The sequence below is a fragment of the Telopea speciosissima genome, unplaced genomic scaffold (assembly GCF_018873765.1).
Source record: "Telopea speciosissima isolate NSW1024214 ecotype Mountain lineage unplaced genomic scaffold, Tspe_v1 Tspe_v1.0107, whole genome shotgun sequence".
NCBI lineage: Eukaryota > Viridiplantae > Streptophyta > Magnoliopsida > Proteales > Proteaceae > Telopea > Telopea speciosissima.
In genome coordinates this window covers 6623-19481 of record NW_025317443.1, presented here as the reverse complement: position 1 = coordinate 19481, position 12859 = coordinate 6623, and the positions used below count along the sequence as shown (strand labels likewise).

The 12859-nt window shown below is 38.6% G+C and overlaps 1 protein-coding gene across 1 annotated transcript; it reads left to right on the top strand.

The window, feature by feature from the left end:
- Positions 1–12011: 12011 nt before the first annotated feature.
- On the top strand, positions 12012–12636 carry LOC122647652 (ankyrin repeat-containing protein ITN1-like; the record flags this gene model as incomplete). Its single annotated transcript, XM_043841013.1, has 2 exons — positions 12012–12299; positions 12373–12636. Coding segments are annotated over exons 1-2 (552 nt in total), but the record flags the coding sequence as incomplete, so codon positions are not given.
- Between the last annotated feature and the right edge of the window lie 223 nt (positions 12637–12859).

Sequence of the window (12859 nt, the reverse complement as noted above, 5' to 3'; positions counted from 1 at the left end):
GAATATCAAAACTTGCTGACTGGGGATCAATCAATTCTTGTGCTTACAACGAAATAAGTATGTTTTTCAGGATACTCAACCTTCACTCTATGATACTCTCAGATTTATTTATAAATGAGAATTTGATCTGTCATTTCTCTCTGCTCCTCCTTTGTCAAATTCACCGAATTGCTTGGTATTAGTGTCTCTTATTGAATATCAAGCCTTGTCGATCCGAGATTAATTTCAATTCTTATACATGATGGCTCTTTTAAAGAAGGTATTTGTCGTAGTAGATGGACTTTTACAGTATTTTAATTTTTCACTATGTTATTTGAATAATGTCATAGTGGATTCAATCACTATATTTGTCACGCCCCTATCCCAGACAAGAGATATAATATAATATAAGGGGTGACTAGGATGACGTGTGTCATCCCATAAAGCTGCTAGGATCACTGACATAGTGTTCCAACGCACAGTCATAACCAATATTAAAGCAATATAATATCAGAATGAGGAATCACTATATTTGTCACGCCCCTATCCCAGACAAGAGATATAATATAATATAAGGGGTGATTAGGATAACGCGTGTCATCCCATAAAGCTGCTAGGATCACTGACATAGTGTCCCAACGCACAGTCATAACCAATATTAAAGCAATATAATATCAGAATGCGGAAAGAAAATATTACATTCCAAAATATAAATAGTTTATGGAAGCGCATAAAATTAAATAATTACAAGATGTTTAAAGTTAAATGATAAATACTGTAATTAATACATTTTCCATGACGAATTAACTATCAACAAAGGTATATCAGTAATTGTTTATACATGGGCTTTAAGCCCTAAAATAACCAAAGGGGAACAAGTCCCAAGTATCCTCACGCCGTAGGCGTAATCATCACAAGGACACTCGTCACCATGTTCCTCAAACACAACTTCCGACTCCTCCGTACTTGCATCATAATCTAAAAAGTGTGCGCATGAGGGGGTTAGCTCCACCGAGACAGTGAGGGGATAGGGATGCACAAACACACAATTCACATAGTCCAATGATGCATGCACATGTTAATTTAATTTTCCACCTAACAAACAACTAAGTCAGAGGTATATGCTACTGCAATAACTCGGAAGACACTGTGGGTCACTTAACTTATCGCCACAATGAAACCTCAATTGTCATCTGGGGCCTACGCAGATCGAACCTTCCAAGACCACTCAATGGCAGACCCCCGATAACCAATACTCCCATGACTGACCTCTCTCCCCTCCACAGAATCCGGTGTACTGATTACCCACCACCTAAACCCCTGTTGGTAAGGGTCATAGCATAAGGGTGCAGGTCCTAGCCACAGATATTCTACATGAAATTCCTATCGTCCCGAGAGGTAATCCGGGTGCATCAATTTTTCATCTGGTTTAGTGCCCGGTTACCAGCACGGCACGGCGCATATTGTTCAATATGATAATCAATAATGGTATTTCATAATTATAAATACTCGGGTTTTCGGCACCGGCACTCACCGGCACCGTAACCCCTCAAAATAAAGCATCTCTCATCAACATCATAACAAACATATATAAAAATATGCAATATGCATAAGCATGCTTAATAAATTATACTGATGACATAATATATAATGCAATAATAATATCAAGCCCAAACAACCAAACCCACTCACATATATGTTATGCCCCGATGTTACAAGTTTTCATCATGATTAAGTAACACGTCACAAGATGGGAACTTTAAACCTAAATAAAGAGTGAGAACATGGTTAATTAAGTAAAGGGAAGGATTCTAAAAAGGTATCTCATAAATCACTTAAGTATAAGGTTTCAGAGGCAGAGTGGTTTCATGAGTGGTCTCATGCCCAAATCCTGAAACCACAGGTAAATCTTAGAAAACCAGGGACTCAGAAAGGTCTCTGCCAAGTGCGGTTGCACAAGTGGTTTCTCGTAGGTCTTGAAACCATATGTAAAACCATATACCTGCAGAACCAAAATTTAAAAGGTTTCTCACCAGGGGTTCCTTTCCCAAGGGGTTTAAAGGTAAGGAGGCTTCAAGGAAGCTTCCTCCTAGGTCCATTAGGGCTCTAAGACCTCATTAGGTCCATATATCCCAAAGGATTCAAGAGGAAAACTAAGGAGAACCTAATCTATAGCTCACATAGGGTAGAAACCCTAGGTTCCTCAAATAAAATGAGATTGAGAGCTTTAGAGCAAGCCATGGAGTGAAATAACTCCACAATAACCAAAGCTAAGAGTTCTAATCGATCTTTGGGTTCCAAGACAAACCCTAGATCGAATCTCTCCCATTTTCCAAACCCAAAAACCCAAAATAGAAGAAGAGAAGTGGGATTTAATGGCTTACCTACCCCAAGGTAGAGGAGCTCCACGTTGAGGGCTCCACAAGGTGTGGTTCCAAGCTTCCAGCCAAGCTTTTTCATTCTCCTTCCTTCTTTTCTTCTCCTTTCTTCTTTCTCTTCTTCCCACGTTTTTGGTTGGAGGAGAAGTAATGAGAATAAATGCTTCTCCAATGCTTCTCCCCCCCTTTTATCTTATTTATAGAAAATGGGCCTTGGGTCCTTTAAGTTAAATGGGTCAAGGGCTAAATGGGTCGATCCATTGATTTTAATTAGAAAAGAACCCAATAAGGATGGGTCCAATTGGTTGGGCAAGAAATAGAATAAAACCCATTTTTTATCCCACAAGTCAAATGGGTCAAATAGGTTGAATGGGTCGATCCAAGTTAAATGGGTCACCCAAGTTAAATGGATTCTTTAAGTTAAATGGGTCACCCATTAGTTCTAAATAGGAAATAAGATTATTAAAGAATAGGGTCCACATGATATGGGGACACAAGTCCTTCACACGCTTCCCAAGGTAAGTGGGACCCACAAACAAAATATCTCCTACTCAACTAAAATAGCCTGGGCGGTTCAAACCTTGGCCCGCACTTTGAGGGCATCAAGGAAAAGGGTAAATAAGTAAAATTAAAGGTTAGAACTTACTTTTTAGCCATCATGGTTTGTCCCCCATGACTTTGATAGTTTTCTTTACAGGCAAACCCGTACAATGGTCAATAATTTTTGTAGCTAGGTTTGACCACCAATGAGAACAGCTCACCAGCATACATGGCAGCAGTATCTACACGTCATGAGGGAGAAATAATAATTAATTATGATCCGGGGTGCGGGTATAACATCGTCCCCACCTTACAAGAAATTTCATCCCCGAAATTTGAGGCAGCTAGGTTCTTAAGTGATAAGGGCTGTTGGATAACAACATCCCAAGTCACCCACATCTTAAACTAAGTCATAGGTCGGGTCAAGATGAGGCAGTGCCTACATGGCACAACAAGTCAGGTTCTACAATTCCCCTTTTTTTCTTATAGGATCACATTACCACAGGGGTGTGGTTCACAATAACCCTAAGTTCCATTGGATTAAGGGTCAGTGGTTACAACACTCCAGAGGTAACATAAGGCTTTACACACTAAACTAAGCCACAAGGAACAAAAGTTCCCTAGGTCTTCCAGATCAGGTGATACCACTCTAGCCTTCACTACTCTGGTCATTCTTGGGTTACAAGATTTAACCTGTCCATTTTCAAACATAGGGTTCACATTCTGAAGGCTTTCACATCTGGTTGTCTCATCACCTAACCCAACTTTAGAATGATTTGAAATATTGATGGAATCTCCTATTGTTCACTCCCAGTACGGAGGGGACGCATTTGGTGATCCATTACCCCATTCATATCTGTTGTTGGAAAATGTCTTGTTACATCCTTCAGTTTTAGCTTTCACAACCTTGAAACCTAATACACAATCATTCCACAGGGGAAAGTCCAAATTAGTCCTCATTCGAGAACCAACAACCTTTATTAGTTTTGGTCCAAGCCAACTCTTTAAGCAGGTCTCAATAATTTAACCTATCCGGTCATTAAATTTATTATTCATTACCCTAAGGTTTGGTCAACCAAGGTCAGGGCTCCAACTAGTTATACAACAAGGTCGAGGTAAGATCATACTTGTATTACATAGGTTGCCGGCCTTTAGGGCAGCATCAGATGCAAGCACGGTTGTAAGTAGGGCCTTGCATCCACCCTTGCATTTGATCATGGCATGACACAAATTTTGAAGGTGTTCCTTAACCCAATTTGTCCCACTTGGATCTTTAAGTCTCAATGACAAGGAAAGGGTATCCTAGGGTCCACTAGGGTCTGGCTATATCATTAAATTCATTGGGTTTAGAGAACTCAAGGGATTGAACTCTCAAAGATCACGTCCTGGGGTTTTGAGTAATGAAACCCAAACTCCTAGTCACACAAGTCTAAGGTTCCATAGGATATCTATATATATTTATATATTTTATTTTCACACTAATACATAGGCATAAATTCAATAATTATATTCATATCCCTATGGACATATCTGTCATCTAGGTCAATCCACAAGAACAAGAAGTTCTCAGGTACGGTTCGCTAAGTCCCTTTTTTTTTTTTTTTGAAATGTCAAATCACGGTGTAGGACTTTCTCTATGAGTCTAAACAAGGTTTGGATAAACCAAGTAAAGTTCAAATAGAGTCATCACTAGCTTGAGGTGTTATGAATGACTTCCAAATACACGTGACCTTTATGGCTTACTCAAATAAACCAGCCCAAACCAGCCTATTACTTTCCTTTCCTAGTACCTACCCATAGGTTTAGATTCTACGCACCTCATTAAGGGTCTCTTTCCGTATAGGTTTAGGTTTCCCTATCCATAAGGTTCGGGTCTTTAAATTCACAGGGTCTAAGATCTTCATCCTCAAAAGTAACTCTTCTCCTTTTATATAAGAGAGGAGTCACAGCGGTTACCAATGTCTGCTAATTCTTATTAGCTGGCCCAGTCGGGTACAAGTCCTAACCTCTTTCAATTCAAGGTATTGACTAGACTTAGGTGGTCCCCATAAATGGGTCACACAACAGGGGTTTTCGATCTAGGTTATAGGCACAGAATCATTACATATAGGTGTAGTCAAAGGTCTCCAAAATAAGCTCCAAATCCTAAAAGAAATGACTCTGGGTCGGTTCGTGGCTCCCCTGCGAAAATAGGGAGAGCGGACTAATGGGCGGATGTGGAATGTGAATCCGTTCGTTCGTCCGATCTCAAAAGTCTCAATGGCCGAGAGGGTTTAAATCAAACAGATCTACGGACGGACGCATGAGTGTGGATCCGTTCGTTCGTCTGTTCGCAGAATTTTAACAAAACAGAGCTGCAAGTTTTAAAACTCACTTTTGGCTCCAAAGAAGGGACATAACCGCAGGGAGAAAAAGCTCTACAGGGACTTCCTTTCAAGCTTCCCTTGGGTGGTTTTCTTGTAATCTTAAGCCTCAAGGTTCAACTTTCACTTGTTCAAGTTATGGCTTTCTTCCCATTCCTACTTTCTCTTTTCTTAGATTTGGGATGAATCATCTCAAGTTGTGATCATGTCTTGATTTTGCTTGTAATCCCATAACCATGTACACCAAATCCAAGCTAAACCGATTGGGACCGGATTTTTTTTTGTGTGTGTGGTGTAAATCAAGCCCTATTTGATCGATGACACTAAGTTGTTGGATCCTTGTTTAATTATTGCATCTTTTATAAATTTTTAAGTCTTTGCAAGCATTTTAGAGATTGTTGCTAGGTTTATCATGCCTAGTTGAATTTTATTTAGATTATGTCTAGGTTTTGGTTGTGATAAAATCCTCAATTCGTAATATTTTGGGAAAACTCTTCAAGTTTAAAATTAATTCTTTTACATGCCATAAATCTCATAGAAAATTATCACATTGTCTTATCTTCAAGCATATTCTCTTGTATACATGATTGTTGATAAAATTCTTGAAATCTTTTCTCTTTTTCTCAGATAAATAATTCTTGTCTCTTGTTGGGGTATTTTCATCTAATAATTTGCTTGTTTGGTATTGGTTGGGATGTAAAGTAGCCAAAAGTATGTGTTGTTCACATTGATCTCATTATTCACATCCACGCATTAGGGATCTCACATGGATTTTACATGTGCATTAATCTTATTCATTTCTCTTCACTCCAAATATCTTCCTATAGTTATCAAGTCTCATTTCCCTTATATGCTCTTGTCACAATACAATTTCCACATCTTGTAAACATTTCACTTCTATACTTTTATTTGCCAAGCATAAAGCTTAAATTATCAGGATAAGATAGGTCACAACGGGGGCGAGGGAAACAACAGACGAAGGAAATAAAAACCTAACATAGGTTGGTTCATCAAGACAGGGCAAGAAAACCCTTTCTGGCTTGGGCGGTTTTATGTCTGGTTTTACTTAAATATGAAACGGCAGGTAAATCCGCCTGAGACTGAAACCATAATAAACAACCTCGGTTAATCGTAGATTTACAAGTGGTTTTTACCTGGGCTGAAACTGTATGTAAAATAGTCGGACCTTTTTCTTTAAATTTAAAGTCCGCGATTTAAAGGCTCATTTTTCCTTCTTTCAAAACACAACTCCAAAGCTCTGGAGAAACCCCAAAACACGATTTCAGGTTTGGAAACTTGGGGTTTTTGCTACCCTTTATTGCTTAGTAGGCTATTTGTAACCTAATCTTAACCATTTTCTCACCATAAGCAATCTATACAAGGGCTTGCACACGATCTTGGCATCTAACTCAAGGATTTGGGTTAGATTTCGAAAAAACTCAAACCCTAATTGAATTTCCTCTTCCTTCTTACCATGTATGAATCGGTCTTACTAGATGAGGCTTAGCTTACATCCTTTGAGTTATCACAAGCCATATTTACTTGTTTCTCATGATTCTAGCTTCCAACGATAAAATCTAAAAATTTTCTTTGAAGTTTAAGGCATGCTCCATAATTGAATAAACCCATTTTTTTGCTTGAACCCACTGTTTTGTTTGAAATATTACTTTCTAGGCATAGGTGGCCATAAATCTTTATTATTTATTCTCCAACTTCGTAGATCATAATTTGATAAAAATCAGAATTTTCTAGTCTAAGAATCCTGCTGTAACTTAATTACCTTGGGAAAAGAATCAAATGCTAGGTTTTAAACCTCATAACCTTACATCGATCATCTACTTTGGCCTTAGCATTCAAAGTACTAATTTGCTATCAATTTGGCTCTTGGCTGCAGGTTAAAACAATCAATGGCCCCAAGAACACGACGTGCACGCATTGAACAAGTTGCACCAACTATCCTAGATCCATTATGGTTTCAAAAGATAGAGGACCAAGAGCTTTACTAATACTACTTTCGCTTCAGAAATATAGTGGAAGGGCAGGATGTAGTGTTGGATGATCTCAAGCTTACACGGTGGGACAGAGATTTGGGGCATTGGGGTGGACCAACATTCTCAACCTCCCTGAACCATACTACCCAAAACTCATTCGCCATTTCTATGTAAATCTGAACACCGAGAACCCGAGCACACAAAACTATCGGGTTGTTTCATATGTAAAAGGGGTTCCTATAGCCTTCACTGCAGCACAGTTGGCCGGCATTATCAATGTCTCCATTGGGGAAGAGAAGACCTACTGTTCACCTGGAAGGAATCCTTACTCCTTTATCAGGCGAGAGGTAGTTACATTCTGATGGCCATAAGGCGATTGAACCTATGAGTGGTGGATGGCTTCGATGAGGTCACGAAGCAACTCTTCGACCAGATTCGACGCCTAGAGGGTATCGAGAGAGGGGTAGATGACATCAACACCTTTCTTGGTCGCGGTGGTAGTGGTGGTACAAATGACTATCCCAACTTTCTCTCAACAAATTAAAGTTATCTCGGATCAGTTCTTTTAGTTCTTGCCTTAGGATAGATATTTGTGGAGCTCTTTTATTTTTCTTTTAATTTTTCCTTTTCTCTTTTGAAAATGGTGGATTTGTATATTTAATCTAAGATAAACAGAATCAAATGTTTTGAGTTGGAACAGATGAGATCGTGCATTCTGAGTTGGGAAAGGCACAATTATGCCCAAACAGAGAATTTGAAACAATTATGGTGTTTAGATTGATATCTTTTGATTGAGCAGGATGGAGTCATATGTTTTGTTGGAATGGATGAAATCATGAATGTTGAAATGAGAAGGATATGGTTGCCTTCCAGGAAGATTTGGAACAACTGGATATTTGTAATTAATCTTATATATATCTCTATGTATTTGCTTAATTCTCTCTTGTTTAAATCATTGTTGATAATTGTGGTTGGTTATGATTGATTCATTATTATTTATGAATTATAGCATATAATTGCCCATCTATGACCTACTCAAGACTCAACCAAGCAATTACATAGTTGTAGCTTAACAGCCTATGGTTCAAGTCCTAAGTTCCATGTTGCCTTATTATCTTCTAAGTTCTTGTTTTATCACAATCAGTCTTCTCCTATGTCTGCACACAATCAGTTATGTTCTTCAAGATTTTTAGTTTAGAACCTAATTGTGGAGAGTAAATCAAGAGTCCACGAGACTGTGCTCGGGGCAGAGCATCATTGCTCTGATACCACTCTGTCACGCCTCCATTCTAGACAAGGGATATAATATAATATAAGGGGTGACTAGGACGACGCGTGTCATCCCATAAAGCTGCCAGGATCACTGACACAGTGTCCCAACGCACAGTCATAACCAATATTAAAGTAATATAATATCAGAGTGCGGAAATGAAATATTATATTCCAAAAGATCAATAGTTTGCGGAAGCGCATAAAATTAAATAATTATAAGATGCTTAAAGCTAAATGATAAATACTGTAATTAATACATTTCCCATGACGAATTAACTATCAACAAGGGTATATCAGTAATTATTTATACATGGGCTTTAAACCCTAAAATAACAAAAGGGGAACAAGTCCCAAGTATCCTCACGCCTTAGGCGTAATCGTCACAAGGACACCCGTCGCCATGTTCCTCAAACACAGCTTCCGACTCCTTCGTACCTGCATCATAATCTAAAAAATGTACGCACGAGGGAGTTAGCTCCACCGAGCCAGTGAGGGGATGGGGATGCACAAACACACAATTCACATAGTCCAATGATGCATGTACATGTTAATTTAATTTTTCACCTAACAAACAACTAAGTCAGAGGTATATGCTACTGCAACAACTCGGGAGACACTGTGGGTCACTTAACTTATCGCCACAATGAAACCTCAATTGTCACATGGGGCCTATGCCGATCAAAGCCTCCAAGACCACTCAGTGGTAGACCCTCGATAACCAATACTACCATGATTGGCCTCTCTCCCCTCCACAGAATCCGGTGTACTGATTACCCAACACTTAAACCCCTGTTGGTAAGGGTCGTAGTATAAGGGTGCAGGTCCTAACAATAGATATTCTACATGAAATTCCTATCGTCCCGATAGGTAATCCGGGCGCATCAACGTTTCATCTGGTTTAGTGCCTGATTACCAGCATGGCACGGCGTATACAGTTCAATATGACAATCAATAATGATATTTTATAATTATAAATACTCGGATTTTTGGCACCGGTACTCACCGGCACTGTAACCCCTCAAAGTAAAGCATCTCTCATCAACATCATAACAAACATATATAAAAATATGCAATATGCACAAGCATGCTTAATAAATTATGCTGATGACATAATATACAATGCAATAATAATATCAAGCCCAAATAACCAAACCCACTCACATATATGTTATGCCCCGATGTTACAAGTTGTCACCATGATTAAGTAACACGTCACAAGATGGGAACTTTAAACCTAAATAAAGAGTGAGAACAGGGTTAATTAAGTAAAGGGAAGGATTCCAAAAAGGTATCTCATAAATCACCTATGTATAAGGTTTCAGAGGCAGGGTGGTTTCATGAGTGGTCTCATGCCCAAATTCTGAAAGCACAGGTAAATCCTAAAAAATCAGGGGCTCAGGAAGGTCTCTGCCAAGTGCAATTGCATAAGTGGTTTCTCGTAGGTCTTGAAATCATATGTAAAACCACATACCTGCAGAACCAAAATTTGAAAGGTTTCTCACCAGGGGTTCCTTTCCCAAAAGGTTTAAAGGTAAGGAGGTTTCAAGGAAGCTTCCTCCTAGGTCCATTAGGGTTCTAAGACTTCATTAGGTTCATATATCCCAAAGAATTCAAGAGGAAAACTAAGGAGAACCTAATCTATAGCTTAAATAGGGTAGAAACCCTAGATTCCTCAAATAGAATGAGATTGAGAGCTTTAGAGCAAGCCATGGAGTGAAATAACTCCACAATAACCAAAGCTAAGAGTTCTAATCGATCTTTGGGTTCCAAGACAAACCCTAGATCGAATCTCTCCCATTTTCCAAACCCAAAAACCCAAAATAGAAGAAGAGAAGTGAGATTTAATGGCTTACCTACCCCAAGGTAGAGGAGCTCCACGTTGAGGGTTCCACAAGGCGAGGTTCCAAGCCTCCAGCCAAGCTTTTCCATTCTCCTTCCTCCTTTTCTCCTTCCTTCTTTTCCTCTCCTTTCTTCTTTCTTTCTCTTCTTTCCCTTCTTCCCACGTTTTTGGTTGGAGGAGAAGTAATGAGAATGAATGCTTCTTCCCCCCTTTTGTCTTATTTATAGAAAATGGGTCTTGGGTTCTTTAAGTTAAATGGGTCAAGAGCTAAATGGGTCGACCCATTGATTTTAATTAGAAAAGAACCCAATAAGAATGGATCCAATTGGTTGGACAAGAAATAGAATAAAACCCATTTTTTATCCCACAAGTCAAATGGGTCAAATAGGTTGAATGGGTCGATCCAAGTTAAATGGGTCATTAAGTCAAATGAGTACTTTAAGTTAAATGGGTCACCCAAGTTAAATGGATTCTTTAAGTTAAATGGGTCACCCATTAGTTCTAAATAGGAAATAAGATTATTAAAGAATGTGATCCATATGATATGGGGACACAAGTCCTTCACACGCTTCCCAAGGCAAATGGGACCCACAAACAAAATATCTCCTACTCAACTAAAATAGCCCGGGCGGTTCAAACCTTGGCCCGTACTTCGAGGGCATCGACGGAAAGGATAAATAAATAAAACTAAAGGCTAGAACTTACTTCTTAGCCGTCATGGTTTGTCCCCCATGATCCCGATAGTTTTCTCTACAGGCAAACCCGTACCATGGTCAATAATTTTTGTAGCTAGGTTTGACCACCAGTGAGAACAGTTCACCAACATACATGGCAGCGGTATCTACACGTCATGAGGGAGAAATAATAATTTATTATGATTCGGGGTGCGGTATAACAATATTATTTAAGTATTGGATCTTGCCGGATTGCAGTACGTAAGAGTAAAAAGATTTTTTTTTTTTGTGAAAAAAGTAAAAGGATTCAAGAAAGTAAAAGTGTGGGTAAATAGTCCCCAAATATGCAAATGGGTAATGCAAAGCATTCATGCTGGTTGGCCCTTAGATTTGTTTAACATTTTGTTAGTTATATCTTTTCTAATGACTAATATCAGGGTTTGTATTCTCTATAAGGTCATATGGATGACTATAATTTTAGTAACAAGTAAGTTAGCGATTAGGATCATAACAGATTAGCTAAATCAACTTGCTAAATTAACTTATAAAGGAATGATGTATTTATAGTTTTATTTTCATAAAATTTATTTTGTTATCACAAAAAATAATTAGCTTGGCATTGTTATTTTGAAATTAAAACAAAAAATATATATAGGGAGAAGGGGAATAAGAGTCCAAGAGAAACAAAAGGGGGGTGCAATCTGGTGAAAGAATTTGTGGCATTTTGAACTCATGCATTAGTTTATATATAAAAAGGGTTCTGTGGTTGAATTAAAAAAAAAACAGAAACTTAGAGAGAGAGAGATTTGACCCGAAAGAAGGAATAAGAACAAATTCGCAGCCCCATCAATTTCTGAAGTTGAGAACCCAAGTATATTTGCTGCTATTGTGCAGTCTGAACTTGTATCAATTTTCTATTAACTGCGGAGAGGGAAGGGAAGGAGAGGGAGAAGGAAGAAATAGACGGAAGAATCATGGTGAAAGAGGTGATTGTAAAATTAGATAAAATGCTGAAGAGGTTGTTTGAGGCTTCATGGAGTGAGAACTATGAAGAACTTATTAAGCTGGTGACTGGAGATGAAAATATTCTGATAAGAAGCTTGGACACATGGAGTAAAACACCACTCCATGTCGCAGCAACGATGGGACATGCCAAATTTGGTTATGAGCTTCTGCAGCTAAACCCAAACCTTACGAGGGATAAAAACTACCATCTCTCTACCCCTCTTCATCTAGCTTCAGCTAAAGGGCACTTGGAGATGGTCAACATGCTGATGAGATTTGACCCAACTACTTACAATTTCATTAACATCAATGGAAGAACTCCCCCTGTAGGTATCAATCGTAAATGGGAAAGATGATGTTTTTAAACTTTTTATTAATACACAACAATTGAGTATTGTGAGTGATAAGAGGGGAGAAACTGTTCTGTATCTGAGTGTGAACTACAGTCGATTTGAAACCATGAAACTGATTCTTGAATCAAATATTGCTGAAGAACTGGTCAATTTGAAAAATATTGTAGTGAACACCGCTTTGCACCTGGCAGTGGAAATCAGAGGATTGGAGGGCATAAATCTGTTGTTAATAATAAAGGAGGTAGATGTCAATGTTAAAAATATCTAGGCCAGACACCTTTGGATGTAATGCTTCACTCTCCCAAGAGTTTTGTTGATGCTGACATAGAAAATATATTATGTCGTGCTGGAGCTTTAAGGGTGATAGATCTTAATAATGAAGAGATTATTGAGGGGAGTACTACTTCAAAAGAGAGATATCTCGATGAGATTATTGAGTCTGAGGCGAGTATTGAGGAGGTAGC